Source organism: Psittacula echo (genome assembly GCF_963264785.1).
Source record: "Psittacula echo genome assembly, chromosome: 6".
Taxonomy (NCBI): domain Eukaryota; kingdom Metazoa; phylum Chordata; class Aves; order Psittaciformes; family Psittacidae; genus Psittacula; species Psittacula echo.
This window is the reverse complement of record NC_137743.1, coordinates 18,520,721-18,548,120: the sequence shown is the minus strand read 5'-3', so window position 1 is coordinate 18,548,120 and position 27,400 is coordinate 18,520,721. Positions and strand designations below refer to the sequence as shown.

The following is a 27,400-nucleotide window of genomic DNA, read 5'->3' as shown; positions in this document are numbered from 1 at the left end:
CCACCACCCTTAAGCTCTGGGTTCTGTGAGGGATTGTGCACTCAATGCACAATCAGCTCATGTCCAACACCATATCCAACTATGAAGCCTTGTCAGTGTTTGAGTCTGAATCCAGGTGCTAATCTGAATTAATAACTTCTGTTGGCTGCAATCTGTGCAGAGCCATACAAATGTGCACAAACACTCCCAGTGGATCCTGTATTTCCTAGGTTATTTCATTATCTAGGTCAGTCCAACTTTCTGTTACTTTGGAAAATGGATACTTCATTTTATCTTAATTTATGATGGTACTGACAAATGTGGTCAGTTATAACTGCCCAACAATTGGCTCAGGTCTGTTTTGCTTCACTATAGTGCTTGCCTGTCTCTAAGACATCACTTTTTTTTTTTGGTGTGTGCTCTATCTGAAGTGGCTGAGATAAGTTGTGGCATATACTATTGCCTGACAGATTGCCATTTATTTAATGTAACACTTAGCAATAGGACATGCCATGGCTTGGTGGTTTGCTTGACACTACAATCCTTGCTGGAAACATCCCCTAAAAGACAGTATACTGTAGATGGCTTGAGATTGAATAACCTCTCCATCCATACTACCCAATTACCGAAGTCTCTGGAGGAAATACTCCCAGAATTGCACCTAAATTCCATCTTGCAGGTAACCAGCTGGTTTACTCTAAAGAAGATCCCAGGTGTAAATTAGTACACATATAGCACTTTGCAGCAAATCAGACAGCCAGCTATTTGACAGCTTAAGCTCAGTGATCACAGTGGAGGCACATGTGAAGTCTCCACACACATGAAAACTGGCAAGCACAGTTCAGACTTATCAAGGGTCGAAAGCGCAAATATCAAGACTAAAATTCTCTTCAGTACTCTGAGTCTCTTAATGGCTCATGAAAACTGAGTCAAGGCAATGGATAAAGGATGTAATTCTGTTCTGAGTAATTTCCTCAGGACCGATGAAACAGCCATACAGCTGTATGCTGAGCAAATTCTAACAAGAAGGGTCATATCAAGTTGGGGAAATCTCTACCAAGAAACACTGTGGAGTTTCCACACAGCTTTGCCAGGGAAAATCTGTCATAACTCAGGGAGGCCCATAGTGTTAAGCTGCATAGGGATCTGTACAGGAAAGCAGGACTGAGAGGAATTAAAGGAACATTAGATGTTCTTCCCCAGGGAACGTAAATTCTCCACTGAGCTTTTTAATCTCACTTAGAGAACAACAATTATTTTGGCATAAAGGCAAAAAGCAGATTTGCAAAGTACAGAATTATTTTCCAGAGGTAGTAAAGCAGCATTTCTTCATTTTCATGTAAAAGAAAGCTGTTCCAATCCTTCATAAAAGAGAAATGTTTTACAGAGGTAAATCCTAGTCTGGCATGTTCATCACGTGGTTTTGAACAACAGTGAAGAACAAAAAGTAAGCAACATAGTAATGAGCCTCAGAAAGTTGTCCACAGATGGCTCTACTCCTCATACCTATTGCCAAAGTTTTATGTGTAAAAAAACAAAATTCCCTAAGAAATACACAACATACACCATTACACAAAACACCTCTCTTCAAAAATAACATTCTCCCAGCAGAAATAATCTCTTCTATTGTTTGTCATTGCTCTCCTGGAAACCCAAACTCATAACCGCACCTCAGTGTTCATTCTAACAGAATGGCACTGGACGGCCTCTGTTGAGGTGGTTTTCTTGCATGTCATAAAGTACCACCACATCCCTGACGTATTATCATTGTTATATTATTATTACTACAATTACTACCATCACTTTTTCTAGCATTAATACAATAGTCCACTATGTCACTGCACAACCACAGCATAACCTTCCGCACTGCCTAAATGACACAAAAAAAAACAGGTGTTCAAGGAGGAGAGGCCTGTAAGAGAAAGATTTAACGTCTGTTCCTCCAGTTCCCCAAGGCAGTACTACAATCATCACCAGGAATGTCAGCAAAAGTTAATACTCCCCAAGGTAGAAATTACTTATGCTAAGAAATCTCACACATCTCTAACATTTCTGTTGATTTTCATTATACAGATGACGACTGTAACTATGTTTTGAATCAGATCTGGAGAAAGAGTTAAACTCTGTATCTGTGTAGCTTTGGAACAGCATTCCAATCTGCTTTTGTAATAGACATAAATGGAAACATGCTGCTCAGGGACTTGCTACCAAGCCATCCTCAGATTCATGGTATTTCGGCTTAAATATCCTATGTTGGTCTGCAATGTGTTTTAGATGTCTCTCAAAAGACTAGTGACATTACTGGCATTGTTTTTGTCAGATTTTGTTAGTTTGGCCTGAAACCCACATTTAGTGATAATTAACAGTAACTTGTTTTCTTTTTAAATCAAAGCATTGCTTTTGTCCTTACCTAGACTGACTCTTGCTTGAAGAAATTACAGGAGAGGAGACTGGTCTTGCTGGTGAAGATGCTGTAGCTCCTAAATTAGGAGATCCAGATGCTGTCAGAGAGTGAGCTCTTCTTGATGGCAGGTTGTTAGATGGAGAAACATTAATAGTAATATTTTGATCTATGGAGAAAACAAAAGTTTGCAGCACAATTACAACATCTGGCCCAATAAAAACGTTTTTGTCCAAGAGAGCTATAACCTAATTCATTAAGGTGTAGTAAGACACTAAAGGGATTTTAGATTTGTCCCAGGATAGTAAAAAAAAAAATACATTCTGAACAACACTTATATACCCATTTCATTTGAATGGAAAGGAAATGCTACTGAAACTAAATGAAAGAACAATCGTAAGTAACTTCATAAATTGAAAGTTTATAGCATTTGGAGTTTCAACCACAAAAGTAGTTTCATATCACAGATGTATTTTTAACGCCATAAAAAAAAGGCTTTGTGAAAAACTCTGAGGGATTTTTAAGTACTGAAGTACTATCTACCTGGTTCTTCATGTTCATCAAGATCTTGAGGATCTGAACCACTCCTATTGCGATATTCCTTAGAGGTTTTTGCCTTCCTAGTTGCCATTTCATCATCAGTGGCCTCTCCACTTTCACCCTAGAAATAACAAGCACCATAACACTTTATGCTGAGGTAGCACCCTAAGGTCCCAACAAGATTCTGTTCCCTTTCTGCTAGCCCCAACATGCACACCTCCTGAGAATGCTTCAAGCATGAGAAAAGAACCTGAACTATAGGGAAACAAGCCCAAAACCTGAAATTGTAATAAACTGTTTTTAAATTATTGTCTAACTTTTCTCTGGTTCAGAATACCGTTAGCTGCACAGTAACTTGTAAGAAGGAAACAAATCAGCCAGATAAGCACAAACTACATGAATAACAAGATACTCTACCCTCATGAGTACTTTTTTCTTTTTCTTAGCTGCGCTTAATCCCAGAGTGTTGTTTCTCTGGACACTAGGTTTCTCGGTGCTTTTGGTAAGAGTTCCTGTGGTTGTATTTCTTGCACTCCATCGTCTGCCTCCAAACAGTTCAACAGCCTGAGCCAAGGTTGGGCCTTCAAACCTTCCATCCTCCTACAAAAAAATTCTCAGTGTTAACAAAACAAGAGAAAGAACAGACACATTTTCTTAAGCAATAAAATAGACATCTCTAAGGAATGAATGAAAGACAAAACATCAGGGGGAGGCAATTTTTAATTACTGCATGAATATCAAAGGGCTATTTTGTTTGCTGTTTGGCAGGGGTTTTGGCCCTAACTCTCTTCACTCAGTATTTCAGAACTCCTTTCAAGTGCAGGCATTGCTCTTTCTTTAATAAAATACTTATTCCAAAACTCCAAACATATGAACAGCTTCATAATAAAAAAAAATTAACTTCAGTGTACTGAAAACATGCAAGGTTTAACAGAACATTATGCGGAGAATCAGGTCTTACTGATTTAAGCTGTGTTGCAAAGTTGGAGATTTGGTTCTCATTTTTAATTTTAACTTAGACACAATATACATTACATTTCATTAAGTTGTTGACATTTTTGAACTTTTCTTATACAAAATCACAGCATCTTTTACCTGGTAAAGGCTGACATACTGTTTCCGTAGCCACTGTAGTCTTTGATCAGGGAATCTCCTCATTTTTCTTACAGCTTTAGTCAATTCCAGCAATCCATCATACAGCATTCTGGCAGTGTATTTTGGAGCAACAAAGTGCAGCAACTTATTATCAGTAGTCTGAAGTCCATAAAGTAGTGTTATACCATTTTCTTCAACGGACATATTGCAAAGTTTATTTTGAACACACACAGTGTGCATATCAATGCCAGAGTGTCCCATATACACAGCCTTGGCTGAAAACAAGTCCAAAACACCTTCCACCAGTCCAGTATTACCAAGAATCTGGTATTTACCAAGCTCAGCAGTAGTACCCAGCACACTCAGTTTTGCCTTCGCATTTGCAGGGCAAACTGTTGTTGGTTTTGTCCAAGTCAAAGTACTATTGTCAGGCTGAAGTTGGAGGAAGCAACGTGCTGAGAGATGTGTCTCCTGATCATAATGAATGACAGTTGCCCCTTGTTGCATGAACTGATGGACATCAGCCCTGATAGATAACACATACCAGGGAATGAGTTCTATCCCATGGCAGAAAGCCTTTTGTTGCTCTTCTGTTGAACTAGTGTCCCACTCCTTCAACTGCTCAAATATATCACTTTCAGAATCTGAAAGATCTCCAATTATAAATCTGTATGTGAGTAAAGACGAGAGACATATCTTTAGTGATACATGTGCTTATTTATGCTATGACTGATGAATATATTTCTGCTGTAAATTAAACAAAAAGCATACTGTCATTTTATAATTTGGACTTACAGGAACATCCATAGTTTTTACAGTGTTACAATTTACATTACTGCATTTTCGAATTAATAAGTAGATGCTGCTACCATTAATTATAACTCCTGTAACAATATATTTTCTTTGAACTTCCCAAACATTACTTTATCAATAAAACCCCTCCATTTGGATCTTAAAGCCATGATTCCAGGTTCTAAATCCACAGCATAAGATTGCTTCATTTGAAATATCAAGTACCGTATATGGAAACTGTTAGCAGGATCTAGTGGATTGAAGACAGGACTTCTAATCTCTGCTCTATTATTGATTTAATCTGGCAACTTTTCACATTATATAATTCTCTGATTAACACTTGTAAAAACAGTGGTTCAAATACATATGTTCCTCATAGGAAGGCAGCAAGATTTGATCAGATACTTCCCATTAGAAAATTTAATTTTATTTAAGCAAGAGATTAACATGAAGCTTGCATGCAGCAACCAAAAGTTTTGAAATATTTTGCCATAATTAGAAACAGTAGATATGGAGCAACAATCAATAATACTGAACTAACAAATGAGGTAGTTTAAATACATTTTTTTCCTTGCAGAAGCTTCTAACTTACACGAATGTAAAAATGTTCAATATTTTGGTACTGCTTTAATGAACATAAAAAAAGAGCAAAGTGTTCCATGAAGCAGAACTAATGAATCACAGAATCACAGAATCCCGAGGGTTGGAAGGGACCTCAAAAGATCATCTAGTCCAACCCCCCTGCAAGAGCAGGGTAACCTAGAGTACATCACACAGGAACTTGTCCAGCCGGGCCTTGAATATCTCCAACGTAGGAGACTCCACAACCCCCCTGGGCAACATCTTCCTAAGGCTATCTGGCCAATAAAATCCAAACCAGCTTCCTCTGCATATTCTTCAAGGCATCTTTTCCCAATAGCCTCAGTGTTTCCTCTTCATATCATCACGTACACTCAGCTCCTGCCCATCTCTTACGAGCTGAGCAAAACCAATTAATGTTGTAACTTGTTCCAAGTCACATATACTATCTCCCTAAGCTAAACAGCATGGAGAACCATTAGCTCTTCCTCAATTTCTTTTCTACCCTGGGCACTAACTGATTTTAATTTTTTCCCTTATTCCATATATCAACTCTAATGATTCCTCTATTAATTTATTAAGCAGTGAGATTTCTACTTCTCTCTCCACCAAATTTAGCAAAAAGTGGCCAACAGACTGAGGATTTATTACTTGTGACTGACAAAGGCACAGTAACTGTATCAGTCTTCACTGTAGTTCTATTTCCTTAAGAAATCTTGCTAAAAATAAAGGTCATGCATTACAACTGAGCTGGTATAAACTGTCTTACCAGACACATAAAAATATTTACCTGTGTTATACAAGATTAAGATTTTCAAAGTAAACAAATAACAAAAGCAGTTCTTTCTCCCCCATGACCTCAAAACAATCAAATCTCTGCAAAAATGCTAGGAAATGTATTCTGAGACTAGATGTGTATGGCTGGAGGAGTCTGGTATAGTGGAGACAGATATGGCAGAGCTTTGTTTATGCCTTATTTCACATTTGATAGCACTCACATGCTGCAGATTAAAATGTATAAAAAGCAAGTAAGCCAAGAACACACACAGAATCATATAGAGAAATATATCTTTGACACTAGCTGCCAAAAGCGAAACAGCTATCAATTATTGAGAACACACTTACAGAACTCGGTTTGAATCAGCTTTCTTTACATGTGCTGCACTGAGAGGCAAGGAAATGAAAAGAAAGGATAAAGGAAACATTAAAACAGATTGCAGTTTTAAAAGTGGAAAATTGCAAGGGATATGAAAAGCAAAAAACTCAAGGTTTTCCCCTATTACTTTAGAGGTTATTTACTGTAATTAGGAAAGCTTAAAAGTGAAGATGAGATCAGGCTAATAAAGTGAGGTATCAAAGTTTACAGTATCTTAATAGGTAATTTGATTAACAATTCTATAAAAATGGTATTTCAAACTTTTCTGTCTTTTCCTGTCTACTTATTTGAGAACTGTCAAGACTGAGTTCTAATAGAGATTAAAGTTTGATATTTTTTCTGGCATGTACAAAAATTCAGGTCACTGATTACAGAGCAATAGAATTTATTCGCTAACACAATTGGGAAAGTAATTATACACACTAACACTGACTTTATTAGATGCCTTTCATTTTTTTCAGATCAAACTAATCTATCAGCTTTGGTGGGTTCATGTTCCACAACACTAACTCAAATCAGCAGAAGGCACCTTGCAATTCTAAAGTAATAAGAAATATGTTATAAAGTGTATTTTTCTGCTCTCATGACCAAAATACTACAATTATCATGTAATATGTAATTATTATAGAATTTAGATTTTATAAAACTGTATGCAAATATGACTTTTCTCACCTAAGTTTCTTCCTTAGAACTTTTTAGTCATTCATAGCATTAAAATAAACCAAACATTGCAGCCTCCATACAACAGTGACAATGAACTATGGCCCTTTTGGTTCCGCAGCAATGTGTGCCTGTGCCTCACCCAGCTGTCTGAATGCCCAGGGAAGAGATGGCTGGTGAATAAGGAATTTCCAAAGTCTGGGAGGTATCTGAGCTAAATGAATATTTCCAGAAGTATTTTTCTACAAGTGATTATATTGTTAAAATCAGTTCTATAGATACTAACAACTGAGTAGTTAGTAGCCTGAAACACGAAACACAACTTCAATTATCTATCTTCAGTTTTGTTCATTTGAATCTTAAACTTTCATTTCAGTGTTATATTAGCTTTTATCTTTTTGCATTGAAGTCGTACTTTAAACTGCAACTTGCAAGTTTATATTTAAATAAAAAGCATAATGAATTTACCAAGTACTGATTTCATGGACACATAACAATGAAAACTTTATTTCTTTCCATACTATTCTTTTAAATTTAAATTCGGCTTTGTTCATTTAAGTGAAAAGTTTATTTCCCTATCTTATTCTCCAATTGAACTGTTGTAAGCTGATTTTAAAGCATAATCATTAATAAAAGTAATTCCTGGAAGAAAGTCTTCGAACTGAAGTAAGTCAAGAGACAACATAAATGGACAGAGAAGTGTATCTGTCTTTCTTGGCTTAATCTACTACTCCACTTTCCAGAAGCAACTAAAGCCAGATGTGAATAATTCTATTAGAAACCATCATTTCAGGAAATAATCATTATTTATATGAAATGAAATTTAGAATTGCATGTTAATTAAATAAATGCATTTAAAACAGGAAGATGGTAGTTCCTTCTCAGGCAGTCACTTATTAGATTTTATGTGTAAGTAGCTGAAATACGTTGGATACTTCTGAACATATGGGTATTTCTGATTCACATTATCAATAAAGTAACTCATGCAATGACTTACGCATGCTCTTCTATGCAAGCCCTCATGTAATTTTACAGGTCTTCATCTCTGAACAGTACAGATCCATTAGTTAATTTGAAATTATTCTAACATGGTTACTTAGTTTAAACCCACCTATGTCTATATGGGCTGCAACTTCACCAGACAGCAACATTCTAGACTTAGTGAATCTCTTAAACTTTGCACTTAACATATTTCTTGATGGTGAACAGTACAGAATATACCACATCTTTGAAGCAAAAATCTGAGATTCCTGAACACTAGTTCTTTTTTTACAAAGGGCACAATTAAGAAAACTTTAATGCAAAATAGCAGGACTACAGCAACCTGAAAATTCAAAATGCGTACTGACTTATAACTGTTTTCTGGACATAATTCAAAAGCCTTAAATGAGCATGTCCTTAAAAGAAGAGATCTTCTGAAGGATAACAAATAACCTTTCTTCTGAAGTGAGCAGAATGCTGCCCAAGTATGCGGAATGTAATGTCCTGAGCTCTGATAACAGATATGTCCTGGTGCTATTCCTGTCACCACAGATCAAAATTGTTGTCGTAACTGTGGATTTTTAAAGGTCTATGTGTAAGACGAAAAGGATTTACCCTTATCATGAGAGGAAGTAATTACATCATGAGGGAAAATATAACTATGCAGAGAGTTTCCTAGCATTTGAGTATCAGATACTTAGCATAACTGCAGGGGAAAAAAGTTCTGAATTGGAAGAGGATAAATAAAAGGGAAGATGTTAAAGTTTACCTTATTACTAAAAGTGAGCCTTGGTAAAAGGAAACTAAAGATTAAAACCATGAAATATACAGGTGACGACAGAAAATAAAATGAGACCTACTGGTACCGGTTTTTGTCCTTCAAAGAGTTTTTTCTTGAATTACTGCCTTCATTAAAATTATCTTCACCCTCTTCAGGTTCCAAACTGCGACTGCAGCTCCGAATCGTTTGAAAGATATTGTTTGCTGTTGATTCTTTTTCTGGATTATTTAAACCATCTTGGCCTACTCGTTGCAAGAAATTATCTTGTCCACTGTAATCTGAAACAAACTAGAGATACCTAAAAGATTAGTATAGTAATAAATAGAATGTGTCATCTACTTCTCACTGAAGAAGTTCTTACAAGAATTAATATTTAGCATGTATTTCATATTAGCTTCTTATGGGACTTTGGATCTACTTCCAATCCTAAACAGACCAAATCACTGCATAAATCAAACAACATAAGTTTCAGTAACTCCTGAAAACTCTTTCAGAGCCTCAGTCTTAATCTTTCCATCTAACAGGGGCATTTTTTCTTTTAAACCAGAATTATAAAACTCAAAGGATTTGCTTCTTTTCATAGAGGAAAAGTCTGATCCACTGAGCTGAATTCCATTTTTAAGGAATTGAAAACTTTCCAATTCCCAATTAATTAAATGGAAGGTCAGAGCATTTAACAGAAAGTAGTCAAATCTTTAACGATTTACATACTTATTTTACCCAAAGTATAAACATGATCTTTTGGTCCTAACTTTAATTTCTCATTACTCCAGTACTGAACTAGATATAAACAACCAAATCTAAATTGATACACTAACTATAGGAATTAAATTGAGGTATATTTAACTCAACAATGGTAATAGCCTGGTTTAGAAAAATTTAAGTAGATGATGCTTTTGTATAAAATAATAAACAATATAAAATAATATCAAATAAAGCACTGGATAGCTATGAACATAACCCTTTAGAATATGAATCTCACCTCTAATGTTTCATTCTGGGCATTATATCGTGGACAGAGTCTGATAAGGCTCGATGCCCCGTCCAAAACTTCACAAAGCTCTTTCAAAAATACACCACAGAAAGGAACAACTTTACAGCCTGGAATATTGAGTGCCCGGTTAACCACTTTCCTGTATTCAGATGATGACTCATGTTGTGCCATAGCATCTTTCAGACTTCGCATGGTTTCAATATCAGACTGGTCCATAAATTGCCACATCTTTAAAACTTTTCTTGACCTATTGCAAAAAGAGATTACAACATTTATTAAAAAAAAAAATTAAAATCAATTTACATTCAAGTTCAACATTGACAGCATGTATGTAATTGAGGAAATTATCATCATTATTCAGAAATGAATGCATGAAAGCAAGATTATTTTTATGGGAATTTGGGGTTGTGGACCATTTTGCCCCTTTTGAATTATTAAAGGACAAAACTAAAAAGAAGAATCAAGCAGTCTGATCTACTGGAATCACATTTGACATTTTAATAAAAGCTCAGCTGCATAAGACACAAAAGCAGGCTTTCTAACTTTCTAACTTTCATTATGTTACTGCCTTAAATTTGTAAGTGCTTGGGAAGAAATAAGAAAAGATTAAAGAACTTATAAAGATAAATCAGATCGTTTATTACAAGTTCCTTTAGTTGTATTATGAAAAATCCATAAAGTTAGCAAAAGTTGGGGTTTTTTTTAATTAAATTTATTTAAAATAATTTTTTTTCCTCATTTCATTCACAAAATAAATTACTTATTTTCATGGAAATAAGTAAATCGGGACCATGTTCCAGCTCTCAGGCACCAATGCAATGCTGTAGATGAACAGAACCTTTGATTTCAAACAGAAATAGCTCCTGATGCTCCCTGAGGATAGTGGGTACAGCAGGGAGCATTCCCACATTCTAAGCTGTATGTCTGTGCAATGATATGGCCTTTCCACCTAGTCCTGGCCCCAAACATATCAAAAGGTCTGTAGAAAGGCTAACAGTAGAACATCCTTAACCCCACTTTCTGCCCCTGTCTGGGAAACACTGCTAAGCAGCACTAAACCTTCCTCTCCTTTCTTTCCCTTGTGCTGTGCAGATGCATTAGAGATAAAATTAAGCTTTTAATTGACTTCGTATTTTCTCTCACAACTCGCATGGATTGTTGACTGTGGATGCATTCTGCTCAAAAAGACTCCCCAAGACTATGAGTGTTTCAAATGTGTTTTATATAGCAAAAATTTAAACCAATCGCTCAATGAGAATCCCTACTAATCCACAAAGAGCAACAATATAAACACTTTGAAGCTTTATTACACAAGGATGATATACAAGGAGGGTCAAAGCTAAGAAAGGGGAAATCTGGTCTTAACTCTTCCCTGTTCAGTCCTGTTGATTAGCTTTACTTGATTAGATTAACCACAACTGCTTCCCCATCTTCTTTTCACATTAAAAAATTTCTGCTAAAAAAACCCCAAACAAACAGAAATATATTTTCTAATATAACGTATTTAGCATGCACTAGGAAAACCATCTCAGAGCATTTGTATAAAACAGCTTTTAGCATGCTTCATTTTTCCAAAAGGGCTTACTAGAAAGTCACAGGGTGAGATGGTGTGATTTAGCCATGGATTTCTATTTAGCCCATTGTTCTCCAGAAACATCTGCTTAACAGAAGCTGCAGTGTAATCTGTCACTGAAAACCCATTTAAAAAAAGAGTTGCCAGTACCTCAGCCCTGCCAGAAATTCCATTACAGCATTGTAGTTTCCCATATTCCAGCAGCATTTTGCCACATGTACTAAATATGAGAAGACTTCTCGTTTCTCCTCCATAGAACCTGCAGTCAGGATCAGCCAGGTAACCCATGAGCTCACCTTGTAAAATAAAACAGACAGTACAGTCAATCAAAGCAATGCCACTTGGAGAATTCATGCATACTTGATGGAAAATGAGGGGTTTTGTGGTTTCCTTCTGTCAGCAGGCTATCAGGCAAAATTCTACTTCTACATTCCGGGCCAAATCATATATGCAATGCAAACACACCTTACACAGCCATACTCATATTACAACAGTTAAATCATAAACTACTCTAGAAATACTTAAACAAAAACTTACTGCATCTTAAGATATTCCAAATATGCATTCAGGCCACAAAAGAATATGGACAGATTTCTAAAGCTGCCAGAGAGATCTGCAGTGTAAATTCTTATTAACAGAACTTACAAATCTCAGCTTCACTCTGACTAACCCTTGTTCTTACAACATGGACAGTGAAAGTTGATAAATTAGAATTTTTATTTTTACTTAGCTTCACAAAACTGGTACTTGTATTTAATGTACAAATTTGCTAATTCCTATATGCACCGAACATTTAAAATAATTCATATTATTCAAGATTACAAATTCAGTAAAAAAAACACCCCACCTTCTTAAGTGTGACCATACTGCCAACTTCTGTTCTGATTAATGCCAGAATCAGAAATTAATGTTGTACGTGATTCTGTTTGTATTTAAACAAGTAAAAATCAAACCTTCATTTTATCAGTGTGCAGATTTTCTTTCCAGTTTATGTTCCCACAACATCCATAAAAAGTAGCTATATTTCACATGGAAACCTAATTTAAACCAACTGTTCCTTTTTACAATATGATTCCCTGGGGGCTTGATTTTTATCATTGTGTAAACACTTAGGAAGCAATAAACGTGATTTGTTTACTGACACTGAGTTCCATTCTTTGGTCCTGAAGGTCTCAAGTGTTTACAGACAATACCAGTGTGAGGAGAGGCTTATAAAAATTAGGAAATGTTAGTTGCCCCCTCAGGGGGCATAGACTTTTATTTAAAAAAACAAGCATGTGAAATAAAATGTAAATGCATGAGTACTTACAGGGAAAAAAACCCACAAACTAACCAACACTAAAACTATATCGGGCTTCCATTTATGCAAGTCTATACAGACACAGTGTTCTGAGCCTGTCACTCCTGAGAGAGAGCAGTCAAAGAAAATGAAAAATCTAAGTCACTATCTAATCTTTCTAATGCCCTAAATCAATCAAGAACAATAGAACAATAAATGAGAAATGTGCAGAGAAGAAGACAAGCCATAGCTCAAATATATGCAATGTATATGTGTGTACAAAACCATCACATTTTTTAAGACTGAATTCCTGAAGAAATGAGGCTGCAAAATCATTCCATCTTTCATACAGTGAGGACATACTTGGGAATGCATACCATGGTGATGGGGATGCTCTAATGGGATGTGAGGAACAGGGGACAATGGACCCGTTAAAAAACAGTATTCCATCTGTCCTAGCCCTCATTGGACCACTTGGGTATGGAAAACCAGAGCTGGAAGAAACCTGCTTCAGGTCTAGTGATTAACAAAAGAAAGCAGGTTAACTACTGTTTCAATAATTACTGTATGTTTTATAATTAACATGTAACAAGAAGAAAGATTAGGAATAGATAACAGGTACAGAGCTTTCAACAACGGCAGAACAAGTACCAGAGTCCAATGTTGTACATCCAGAAGAAACTTTTTCAAACACTGTTGCTGTAGAGACCATGATACAAAATAAATAAAAGCTATTAATACTGGCTGCCCTATACAAGACATATCTAATGGCTCTGTCAGCTCTGATTGAGAATGTGAATTCAGTTGAAATTTTATTTGAAGTGCTCAATTGGTTATTCCTAAAACATAAAATCTGAATCAATAAAGAAGTGCATACCTGATGACCATTATGGTATGGAAAAACACAAAAAAATCCAGAGCACTGTATGACACGGGTCAAATGAGGGCAAAGCCAGAATAAAAGGAAACACAATTAATGCATTTAAAAAATCAGAAATTGTGACATAAAACAGTTCAATCTGCAGTTCAAGGTTGGCATAGATTTATTTGTGTATGCTGGAATAAAATTACATATTGTTTTTGGATAATATTGCTGTTTTCCAGAAATGGCTCTTAGGGAATGCAAATGCTAAACATGCAATCTCACCAAAAAAATTAGTATTTGTTTGGTATGAAATACCAAGTGTAGTAATGACAGTTTGATTAATATGTGTTTAAGGTAGTAAAGATGTAATGCTCAGGAGAAAACAGTACCAAAATTGAAAAAGAGTGTCTAAAAATGTAATTGAATTCAGACTCCCAACTAAGAAGCAACCTTGAAACTAGGACAGCCACTTGTGGAAATTTTATTTATAGAGAGTTTAGGACTGCTATAAACAATTATGAATTCTTACAAACACTCAGTAAAAGCAAATAGAAAATGATACAGGTCAGCATGAACAAGGCTTTGTAGTATCGAGATCGTGTATGTATATGCAAGAGCAAAATAAAGGTGCAAAAGGCAGTAGTCTCCCATGAAGTTTATGCTCATTCCTCTTTCAGGACAAGAACAGACTTACAGGAAGAGTAGAAAATATTTTTCAAATCTTTCACTAAACAAGAAGGAAAAAGAAAGTTTCTGAGTTTGTAAATTTTAAAACAGAATGGGCAAAGGCAGATATAATGGCTTGGTCAGAATCAGAGGACAGAAGTGAGCATCTAAAGATACAACCCACTCCTGAAAATTCATCAATTTGATTAATCTGCTTTAGAAATTTCAGTTGTTTTTTTTTTTTTCCTGGAGATCAGGAAAAGTGTGAGGAGCAGGCTGGGATACTTCAGTCACATGCAGATAATGCAAAAATTTCATTCATATCATTTTACGTGCTGATGAATTTAGGAATGAAGCAGAGCTGTTCCTCTACATATGCTACAGACTGTTTTAACCTACAGTTCTTTTGTCATATCTAGCAGTAGCCAGGAGCATAAATCGACTTCTCTGGTGGTTCTGAATAGCATCAGGTCTCCATAAAGTTTTTCTATGAATTATTCAGAGACTGTTGTTTGATCAATCTGAACCCATCATACATTAATCTGAACACATCCCCCGGAAAGGGTGATTATGGGCTTCTCAGAAAAGCTGGTATCCCAAAACTGGTTTCTTGGCAGGTTTTATCAGTCTGAGACTAGAGCAGCAATGATTAAAATAGAACAGTACTGTCAGAAAGGAGGGAGCAGAGGAATGGAGCAGTGGACAAAGGTCATCTCCATTCAGGGAAGTTTCTGCTGAGTGTTGTGCTTAACATCTGCAATGGCTTTTGTACTCCTAGCTTTTTTAGTGAAGACAGCTGGAAAGTGAAGAGAATTCAGCCAAATAACAGAGCTGAGGGGGCATTTCCCCAAAATTAAATGTGGCCCTGGAACTCGGGTAGGAAACAAACACAGAATTAATAAGCAGAAATATCAGTTACCCACTTAAACTGCCATAAGGTATTTTTTCTTAAAGAAGTTTTGAAGGGAGGAGATCTCATTGAACCAATAGGCTTTACAGGAACAGAAAACAGAGCTGAACCTCAGCAAACTCCCTGGATATTTTATTCTGCCCAGGCAGATTAAACTGATGGATTCACAAACTTTATAATTAGGAAAAAATATTCTAAAGCTCTTCAATAAACGCATAATGAAATAGCTTGGGTATAGCATTAAGTTGAGATGATTACTCATTACATCCACAGCTAAAAGGAACAATGTACAAACAACACTGAAATGCAGGTTAAGTTGAAAGGACTGCAATCTTCAGGAAAAATCATGTTTGACAGCTTAGAGGAAACTTAAGTATATTAATCAAAACATACACCCATTAAACAATATGCAGTAAACCCACTCCAAAATTTTGTGATTTATTGATAAACATGTGAGCAGTCCAGTGTATTTCCTCCAAGGTACAGCTCACTAGGAATCACAAAGATTCTCAAATGACTGTCCCGCTGCCACTGGATCCCCAAAACACCTCATAATGTGTATACTAAATTTTCGCTGCCTTAGATGCATAAGCTGCCTCTGCACAGAGGGTATTCAAAAATAACAAACTTTTCAAGATCTTCGTACAAATTAAAGATTCTGTCTGTGTACACCTGAGGTAGATGCACCTCACACAAAAGACAAGCAGAGAATAAATGTTTTTTTCCACTTTGGCAAGCAAGTAGCACAGGCAGTATTTTAGAGTGGCATAGTTTCTCTGTCACTTAAAACCAGGTGTGATTTCTACCTATAGAAATGGTTTTCTAGCAAGCAGGAGACAGCAAAGGGAAGCTCCATCCTGGCAGCCTCTGACTTCTGGACACTTCAGCCAATTGGATACAAACCAGCATCTCTTCTTCCAACAGTTCATTCTTGGTGGGCTTGCAGAGCTATCTCCCCAGCTGCATCACACCTGAGGAGCACCTAATGCAAGGATGAAGAACTGTCTAGGCAGCCAGCTGCCCAGTCATCAGGCTGCCACTACAGCAGCACAAGGGCTTCACATTTCAAGCACTGCCTGAACTAACTAGCTCCGGGACACCACAGAGAGCACATCCCAGCCAAAAGACTGCACAATAGCAGTCTTGCCAAACAGATCAAAATACACTGAGGGTATTCCTCAGAACGACCAGTAATGCTTTTTGGACCAAGTTTTTGTGTTAGGTATCACTTTACTGTCAGACCACAATATACATATTGACATATTAATCATTATTTCCCAGTTTACTTTTTTTTTCCACACTTGACTTACACAGTTCTGTTTACTTAACTCATTTTAAACTCCCTTCAGAACAGAAGTCATCACAGCAAACCTATAATTAGATTTCCGCTGCACTGCTGATGAGTCTGAAAAGTATGAGAAAATGTATCCTGGCTTCATTGCTATAATCCACATGATTGCAAGACACAAGAAAAGTCAGAAGTTAAAATATGGTCCACTTAAGTAAGTTAGTAACAACATCTGTCTTTTCATACAGATAGAAAAAAATTACTTCAGGATTACTGCATACTAATATTAAGTAGTAAACAAGGAAAATCAAATAAAACAGATACTTACAGATTTAAGTATTTTCTGGTCCCCTAATACAGAGCAGCACTGACAACACTGCATCAAATTAATTTCAGATATATTGTAAAGTAGCATCATTTGGAACTCTTCAGAGGTATAGGAGCCTCCTTCACATCTGAGTATGAGCACACAGATCTGAGTCTGATCTACACCAGATGTCCAGGCAATACAGACTGTAGCTGAGCAATGATCTCAAGCACAGTACTACAAGAAGATCTGTACAATTTTAGGGGTTTTACAATTATCTTTTCATATCACTTCTACTATTTTGACTGCACTAAAACCTCTTCTTTTCAACAAACTTTTTTTAAGGTGTTTAGGCTTTTCTTACTTTGATGACAGTTTTCACATAAATTCAAGTTAGATTCTGCAAAAGCATTTGGGAAAGGCATATTATAACTCAACGTTAATCTTCAAACATACTGCGGATTTCTTAGTCAGTGACTGAGTCTTATTCAATGTTTCAACTTACTTGGGATTTTTTACAACTGTAGCAAGACCTTTATTTAGGATAGACAAACCTTCGACCCATTCTCAGAAAGCTCCACAAATTTCTGTTATGATTTTTTGTTTTCCCTTTTCATTCATATTTTAAGACAGAAAAGTTTCTACAGCTCTACTTCCAGAATTAATAGTAGGAATATATTTTTAAAAAACTTACAGCATTTTATTAACAAAAATTAAACAAGCCCATGCTAAACTTTTAAACATGGGAAATCTATCAATCATTCAAAAAATAAAATAAGCCTCTGTTTTTGACTACCTAATCACTAAACTACCACTGTTTTACAGTCAAGTCTATATGCAGGCAAAAATTTCCCAATTTGTCAGTGGCAGGATACAGCTTATTACTGATGCTAAGCTGCTTTTACTAGTAAAATATGAAGGATGTAAAGGAGACACCCATGATGGAACTTGATCCTCAAGGTGTAGAATATAACCTTAAAGTCCTTACAAATGTAAACTACAGGAATGTTTACCATTAACTGTACATGAATCCTGCTCCATATAGAATACAAGACAGAACAATGCTTAATGCAAGTTAAGTATTAAATGTACCCCTAAATTTGCCATGGATTTATTTCACTCCTTTTCTCCTTTTTAGTTTACAAGTGCTCAAGATTATAAAAATTCATATACATATATATTAAAAAAAGAACATATAACTTTTACAGAATGTATTCTATGCTTATTTTATAATGGAAATTGATTTATTATCTTTCATTGGACTGTAAATGCAGCGGTGGTATTGAGTGAGGAAACTGTGAAGATTCTCCACCTGCAAAGCCCAGTGTTTTGTCATTTGTACTGCTCTACACTATTTTCCCCAGCTCTTAAGTTTACAAAGCTTTCACAGTAATTCCCAAGCTACATACTTCAATGGGTGATGCTACACGGAAGAAATGATGTCTTCTATTTTTGTATTACATTTCTTAAGAACTTCATAATACTTGTGAGATGCAGCTTTCAGAGGTGAAATGAGCAAACGCAGCTGTCTACCTGCAGATTAACACTTACCATCACTAGCTTTTAGTATAAAATCTTTTGGCTTACCACAAACTAAGATTACAGTACATACCTTTGCTTGATAAAATAGAGGTATTTAAGTAAAATCTGAAGAACTTGAAAAATCCATGTAAAAAAATAACTCTCAGTAGATATCTATCATGCAGTACTTATAGCAAGAGGGAAAAACAAACATTAACTTGTTTAAAAGCAGAATTCTTAGTATATCAGTGTACTTTGACTTCTCCTTCTTTAGAACAAAAATTAAATTTACCTTTCATAACATTATTAAGTCTTTCCACAAAGTAAAAGTGTTCTTAAGGGATATTATTATTCCAAAACTGTAAGGAGCAGATTAATATTTATGAGGCTTCAAAAACACTAGCAGTGTGCAGCATCATCACTAATCATAGAATCATAGAATAGTTAGGGTTGCAAAGGATCTTAAGATCATCTAGTTCCAACCCTTCCGCCATGGGCAGGGACACCTCACACTAAACCATGTCACCCAAGACCTCATCCAATCTGGCCTTGAACACCACCAGGGATGGAGCATTCACAGCCTCCCTGGGCAACCCATTCCAGTGCCTCACCACCCTAATAGCTGGCTACAGTGAGTTCCTTTGCATTGCTAACTGTGCACAAACCCCTTTCTTAATGATGGATATAAGAAGAACAGTATGCAACACAGAATTGGTTTACTTTATGTGGATTTCACTAAAATTTCATTATTAACATTTTTGGGCTTTTGCTGTAAGATACAAAATATTTTTCAAATGCATTTTTTTAAACCTGAGTATTAAAAATTGCATATTTTATGAACAGATGGTTCACTTTACACGCTTGAGTGGAATTATATAACCTTACAAAGAACATTTACCATTTTAAATCTGATTGAACACTATTCCAAACAAGGACTGGAAACAGTTTGATATTTGAACAAACACAATCTTTAAAAAGTATTATGCAAACCCATTTAGGCATTGCAAAAAAATGCTGAACTAAGAGACAGAGCACAATATTTATTTACATTCCATTATTTCAGTAAAATGATATGTCTCTGTTTTGCTAGTGAAGGTTTAAATTTGTGTTTTGAATGAACAATGAAGAAAACTTACAAATTTAAACCATTAAAAATAAACCTATCATCAATTAGTGTACTAAATGGCCGTATTTTTAATTAATGTTACTGATACGAGAATGACTTAGTGAATAATTAAACCACCTCAGTAGCACTGCTATAATGGAGCAGTTCAAATATTTTTAACTTCTTAGCTTATTTTTTGGCAATACTGAAATTCATATCTTGCATTTTCAGTTCCATAGTGGGAATAACTTCAGACAGCTCTTTGAATGATATTTCAGCCTGGTGCAATTTCAATCACAATTGCTTTGTACACATATCTCAGGGCAGAAAATTAAATGCTTCATTTTGTTTTAAGATTTTATTGCTTTTCTTTTTCTTGAAGCTGTGGCCAGAAATAAATTATTTAAAAAGTTTACATAAATATAAATGTTTACAACACATATACTGAACTTGTGTTTCTGGGGTTGCTTTGCTGGCAAAAGGCAGAAGGTTGGCTGGGAGTAAAATACATGCATTTGGAAGAATCTGGGAGAGTAAAGATACATGAAAAAGAAAAAGGTGCCCAGGAAGACTGTGGCATAACATAAACGTCATCTACCTGGACTTGCGCAAAGCACTCGACACTGTCCCACACGACATCCTTGTCTCTAAATTGGAGAGACATCAATTTGATAGGTGGACCACTCGGTGGATAAAGAACTGGCTGAATGGCCGCACGCAAAGAGTTGTCAACGGCTCGATGTCCGGCTGGAGACCGGTAACGAGTGGTGTCCCTCAGGGATCGGTGTTGGGACCGGTCTTGTTCAACATCTTTGTCAGTGACATGGACAGTGGGATTGAGTGCGCCCTCAGCAAGTTTGCCAATGACACCCAGCTGTGTGGTTCAGTTGATACACTGGAGGGAAGGGATGCCATCCAGAGGGACCTCGACACGCTTGTGAGGTGGGCTGATGCCAACCTTATGAAGTTTAACCATGCCAAGTGCAAAGTCCTGCACCTGGGTTGGAGCAATCCCAGGCACAGCTACAGGTTGGGCAGAGAAGAGATTCAGAGCAGCCCTGCAGAGAAGGACTTGGGGGTGTTGGTTGATGAGAAAATGAACATGAGCCGGCTACAGTGTGCGCTCGCAGGCCAGAAAGCCAACTGTATCCTGGGCTGCATCAAGAGGAGCGTGACCAGCAGGTCGAAGGAGGTGATCCTGCCCCTCTACTCTGCTCTCGTGAGACCTCACTTGGAGCATTGTGTGCAGTTCTGGTGTCCTCAACACAAAAAGGACATGGAACTGTTGGAACAAGTGCAGAGGAGGGCCACAAGGATGATCAGGGGACTGGAGCACCTCCTGTATGAAGAAAGACTGAGAAAGTTGGGGCTGTTCAGCCTGGAGAAGAGAAGGCTGCGTGGAGACCTCATAGCAGCCTTCCAGTATCTGAAGGGGGGCCTACAAGGGTGCTAGGGAGGGACTATTCATCAGGGACCATAGTGACAGGACAAGGGGTAACGGGCTAAAACTTAAACAGGGGAAGTTTAGATTGGATATAAGGAAGAAATTCTTTACTGTAAGGGTGGTGAGGCACTGGAACAGGTTGCCCAGGGAGGCTGTGAATGCTCCATCCCTGGTGGTGTTCAAGGTCAGGTTGGATGAGGCCTTGGGTGACATGGTTTAGTGTGAGGTGTCCCTGCCCATGGCAGGGGGCTGGAACTAGATGATCTTAAGGTCCTTTCCAACCCTAACTATTCTATGATTCTATGATTCTATGATACTGAGTACATGGTACTCAAGGTAAAGAAGCAATGCAAACAAATAGTATCATAACCAGAGAGAAGAACTAAATGAAGAAGAGAAAGGCACAGGAGGCAGCAAGAAGAAATGGAAAAAAGTATGTTTTTACAGTTATCAGGGTCCTAAATCTTACTTTGATACCATTTCCCTAATCACTCCCCAGCTACCAGGGCTCTGCTAACTCTACAGAATCTCCTTAATAGATTCCTCCCACAGTTTTTATATATCCATGAAAACTGGAGTTCTGGTAGTGAGTGCTCTATCAGACCAGAAAAAGATATTAGTACTGTTATTATTTGCACAGTCTTAGAGAATCCAAAAGCCAATAGTTTTGCAAAAATGGATGTTACTATATCTCACTCTCCTCCCACACTACCCAGTAATTCAGAATCAGCTTTTAATTACATTTAGTAACAGGAAAGAATATCTGTCTTTAGCTTGATTCACTGCCTTGCTCTGACATGACTCTATGATCAATTTGATATTATTAGAAGCAAATGAAATACCAGCTGTGTCTCACTGTTGAGTACATGTTGTGCCCAAGTCTCCACTATCATATACCTACTGTTTTAATCAAACTTTTAAAGACTATGGGCCTTATTTATAGCTGATGATACTGAATGTGTGTAGCCCAAAATATTCATAATAAATAAAACGTGAATATAAAATACCTTCTAATTATCTGTGTACATGTGTCACAGGCTACAGTATAGCTTTACATTCTCCTAGCACATTAAAAAATAGCTAAAAATCTGAAACATTTAAGAATATTTGAAACATCTACAGGTGGGTTTGCTTCTTCCACTCCTGTAAATCTGAATTAATTTCTGAAACAAAGTTACATGCTATAAACAGGCATATGTGAGCCACAGTTTTTTCTCAATTACATCTGGCTTAGCAGTATGTTATCCTTATTTATATAGGGATACTATGCATCTTTAAAACATACAGAAAGATTCTTCTTTACCTGAAAAAGCTTTAAAGAGATGTTAATTCCTATACTGCAACACTTCCAAGTTTGGAGCTATACACTTTCTGAAAACACAGAAGTCCATTGTTTTAAAGACGGCTTTCTTTATTATCTTCTGGCAATAAAACCAGAAATGGAACAAACTTAGAACATTCTACTAAACTTATTGCATAAAAATCTTATTTATTCCCCTGCTGTTGAAAATTTGAACCAATTGCAGTCAGACTATCTGAAACAATGTTTTCTTCAAATAATTTATAAAGAAGTAACAGAATTAAAGATTCTAACAGGCAAGGAAACAAATAACCCATAGCAACAAGATGTATAATATACAGGATTTCAGGTCAAATAGGTTAAAGCGACAGACATGTAATTCCCTTTCTCTGAGATCATTTGAAACCTCAGGCTGTTGCAGGAAGAAAATGAGAGAAAAACAATAGGATCTATTCATTGTACTGCCTAATTTTCCTACAATGCATTAAATAAAAACCAAAATTACTGTCCACTTTTTCAGTTTCCCCTTTAAATGTCTTCTGAAATGTTACCAATATTTTTTTGTTTTCTATACAGTACAGAGACAAGGAGCAAAACACAACCTTTATAACAGCTTAGATTACAAACTGCCATCCTAGAAAATTAGGATGAAAACTGGATAAAAGAAAGTGTAGGAATATAGCAGGGATCTAAAATCATAGCAGTTAAGTGTTTTCCTTTTAGTAATGTAACTTCTGTTTTCACTTTGTATATTTGTTAAATCTGATCTAAACTTCAGGATTAAGGAACTGAAAAAAGCTGCATTTTATCATAGTATTGTAAAAGAAAATTTCTGATAAATTTCAATTTCAACAAATTTAGATGTCTAAGGTAGTGCACGCACTGCCTAGAAAAGCTGTAGATGCAGGTGAACACAATACAGTTTTCTCCCCTTTTTTGTAAACCAAACAAAATTCCTGGTTTGGTTTTTCAGTGTTTTGATGCTACACTATTACACTACTCCAAAAAAGCGACTGATTGGATTTGGTCTTTACAAGGGAATTAGCACCTTGCTAATTGCAGAACATTAGGATGCATTTCTTCTTAAGCAAACCTATTTATTTATTTTCATTAGGTCTGAAATATGTGCATTCCAAATCCATTAGGAGCATGGTATCATTTCTCTCAGTTCTCTTCTCCTCCTCATTAGATACCTGAAAATTATTACATAGTAATCTATATTCTTTCTACTGTGTAGTATATAAACATACTGATTCAGTAATATCTTTCATCTGCGTCTCTCATTCTTCTGTAGTTATCAATCATTTTTAACTTTTCCTTTTTCAAAACTACTGCATCTACTCCACATGTTGAAAAGTTCTCTAATTCTTTGATTACTTTTTTTTTAATTTAACTTTAGTTTTATGAGCTATTTCTTAAACAGTAGTGACCAGGCTTTCTATATCAGAGTTATAGAAGTTACTTAAGCTTCAGTGGCAATCTCACCATGACCATCTTCTATAGTACTTCCAGGGAAGCAAAACATGAAAAAAAAATGTTATATATGTAAACATTATGAATCTTTAGTGACTGGGCTATATGTCATACGAACTTCTACCTGTCAGACAGTAAATCCTGCATACAAAAATTAGCAGATTATAAGATTCTTATTTTCTTTTGAATATTTTATTTCCCTGTAAATTTCTGTACAGACCTGAGAGCTAGAATGACCTGAAACTTTCAAAATGCTAATGAAATACAATCCTAGAATGCATCCCATCCATTTGCCGCACGCAAAGAGTTGCTGCACGCAAAGAGTTGTGGTCAATGGCTCGATGTCCGGCTGGAGACCGGTAATGAGTGGTGTCCCTCAGGGATCGGTGTTGGCACCGATCTTCTTCAACATCTTTGTTGGTGACATGGGCAGTGGGATTGAGTGCGCCCTCAGCAAGTTTGCCAATGACACCCAGCTGTGTGGTTCAGTTGATACACTGGAGGGAAGGGATGCCATCCAGAGGGACCTCGACACGCTTGTGAGGTGGGCTGATGCCAACCTTATGAAGTTTAACCATGCCAAGTGCAAAGTCCTACACCTGGGTTGGAGCAATCCCAGGCACAGCTACAGGTTGGGCAGAGAAGAGATTCAGAGCAGCCCTGCAGAGAAGGACTTGGGGGTGTTGGTTGATGAGAAAATGAACATGAGCCGGCTACAGTGTGCGCTCGCAGGCCAGAAAGCCAACTGTATCCTGGGCTGCATCAAGAGGAGCGTGACCAGCAGGTCGAAGGAGGTGATCCTGCCCCTCTACTCTGCTCTCGTGAGACCTCACTTGGAGCATTGTGTGCAGTTCTGGTGTCCTCAACATAAAAAGGACATGGAACTGTTGGAACAAGTGCAGAGGAGGGCCACGAGGATGATCAGGGGACTGGAGCACCTCCTGTATGAAGAGAGGCTGAGAAAGTTGGGGCTGTTCAGCCTGGAGAAGAGAAGGCTGCGTGGAGACCTCATAGCAGCCTTCCAGTATCTGAAGGGGGGCCTACAAGGGTGCTAGGGAGGGACTATTCATCAGGGACCATAGTGACAGGACAAGGGGTAACGGGCTAAAACTTAAACAGGGGAAGTTTAGATTGGATATAAGGAAGAAATTCTTTACTGAGAGGGTGGTGAGGCACTGGAATGGGTTGCCCAGGGAGGTTGTGAATGCTCCATCCTTGGCGGCGTTCAAGGCCAGGTTGGATGAGGCCTTGGATGACATGGTTTAGTGTGAGGTGTCCCTGCCCATGGCAGGGGGGTTGGAACTAGATGATCTTAACGTCCTTTCCAACCCTAGCTATTCTATTCTATGATTCTATGATTTTGTGGGGGTTTGTGTGGCTCTTCAGGCAAGATGTAAGCAGCCTGTGGAAAACTAGCCACAAAGACAGTAAAAAAGGAGCTCTCCAAAACATGTAAGTTGGTCACCTTGCCTTTAAAGCAGGAATAGAGCTCCTATTAAAACAGAAATAAAAATCATGCAAGGCCCACAAAACTAAATTTATACTACCTATTGCTACCTATTTTCTGCATTGTCACTTGGTAACACTAAGGTTAACATCTGGTTGGCCAAAAGCCTATTCAACCTTTGTGAAGGAGCAGCCTAATACATCCCAGTTCAACGCAAAGTCCTTCTGGCTTGAGGCACAACCACAACTTTCCTCCTTGTGTGTTAAGTTATTCTTAATACATATTTCTTACTATATGCTTAACTTGGTTTCTCGATTCTTTTAATCCTTTTCACAATTTTCACTTCCTCTCAGTCTCACAACACTGTGATCTCAGATCAAGGGTATCTGACAAAAATTTATTTCCATTGTCACACTAAGAGACCAAATAATTTTCAGACATCTTGCAAGACTCTCAAGATGTTAAAACAAGGTACAGATAAGGAAATACTGAAACTGGCAAAAGCTCCAGCTACTGTTATCCTGCCTTCTTATAAACAAGAAAATTTAGGAAGTGTTCCTGATGGATTATCAGCATTAATGTGATCACTAAATCATGTCCAGTACTTTAAGTCAAAACACCTTATCCAGGTAATATACCAAAAGAATATGCACGTTAGAGGCCTCATCCAGTGTTAGACAGTATGCTCTCTATTACAGATTTTCACAAATGAGAACTGAGTAGGAAAAATAACAGCAGTTATCTACTGCACATTTGTCCTGGGTTCAGCAGCAGCAGTCATTTTTTCTTCTTCTTAGTAGCTGCTGCAGCACTGTGTTTTTGACTTTCGGCCTGGGAATGGAGCTGATAACACAGATGTTTAGACTGACCAAGGACTTTGAGAGTCTCGTGCTCTGCCAGGGAGGAGGAGAAGCCGGGAGGAAGCAGGGACAGGACACCTGACCCAAACTAGCCAAAGAGGTATTCCATACCACAGCACGTCATGCCCAGGATGTAGAACTGAGAGTTCCCGGAAGGGCTGGATCATGGCAGGGTGGGGGTGAGGTACCGGTTGGTGGGCGGTTGTATTCTCTTCCTTGTTATTTCCTTTATCATTATTACTATTGGTGGTAGCAGTAGTGATTTGTGTTATACCTTAGTTATTAAACTGTTCTTATCTCAACCCGTGGGAGCTGCATTCTTTTGATTCTCCTCCCCGTCCCTCCAGGAGCGGAGGGAAGAAAGGTGGGGGGGGGAGTGGACTTCGTGGTTCTGATTTACAGCCTGGGCTTAAACCACGACAACATTCAGCTATCTTAATTGTCTTCAAACAGCAATTTCACCTACTGCAGAGGGCGACTGTTCTCTGATTCAGTTCTGCAATTCTTCATAGACTATTTCCATGTCAAACACTTACAGCTGACCACTCAATGTAAGTATACATTCTTCTGTGTAAGTCCTTCCTATACCTTTTACACCCCACTGAGGTCTAAATACTGTAATTCATAGTAAGCAATACTAACCAACAGTAAATACAAAGGTTTAAACAAATTACTATAAGATATTCATGTTCTATGTATCTCATCAGTAACTATTTAAATCATTCACATCTAGCAAACAGTTTTAAAAAGTATTTATTTAAAAATATATTTAAAATATAAGGGAACCATATGGTGCTTCCCAATATCTACTGCTCGATCTTGCACCTTGCAGTCAATGGGAGTTTGCAACTTCAGTCATGAACTGGGTTTTTCTGTGAGTTACTGAATTTAAACAGTAAATAATTCTAGTAAAATTTACCTCAATAAGACCAATTTTTTTCCCCCTACTTTTCACTTAAAGTCACTTTTAAAAAGATATTTTCGTAGAATCATAGAATAGTTAGGGTTGGAAAGGACCATAAGCTCATCTAGTTCTAACCCCCCTTGACATGGGCAGGGACACCTCCCACTAAACCATGTCACCCAAGACACCATCCAAACTGGCCTTGAGCACTGACATGAATGGAGCATTTACCACTTCTTTGGGCAACCTGTTCCAGTGCCTCGCCACCCTCTCAGTAAAGAACTTCCTCTTTATATCTAATCTAAACTTCCCCTGTTTAAGTTTGAACCCGTTACCCCTTGTCCTATCACTACCATCCCTAATGAAGAGCCCCTCCCCAGCATCCTTATAGGCCCCCTTCAGATACTGGAAGGCTGCTATGAGGTCTCCACGCAGCCTTCTCTTCTCCAGGCTGAACAGCCCCAACTTTCTCAGCCTGTCCCCATATAGGAGGTGCTCCA

General features: G+C 37.3%; 1 protein-coding gene across 1 annotated transcript in view; it reads right to left on the bottom strand.

The window, feature by feature from the left end:
- PLCE1 (phospholipase C epsilon 1) overlaps window positions 1–27,400 on the bottom strand; it is a 122,259-nt gene that overhangs the window by 28,407 nt on the left and 66,452 nt on the right. Inside the window, 7 exon segments of the mRNA XM_080621890.1 lie at window positions 2,390–2,549; window positions 2,924–3,041; window positions 3,338–3,520; window positions 4,016–4,682; window positions 9,044–9,252; window positions 9,947–10,205; window positions 11,682–11,827. Coding sequence (XP_080478016.1) covers window positions 2,390–2,549; window positions 2,924–3,041; window positions 3,338–3,520; window positions 4,016–4,682; window positions 9,044–9,252; window positions 9,947–10,205; window positions 11,682–11,827 — 1,742 coding nt within the window.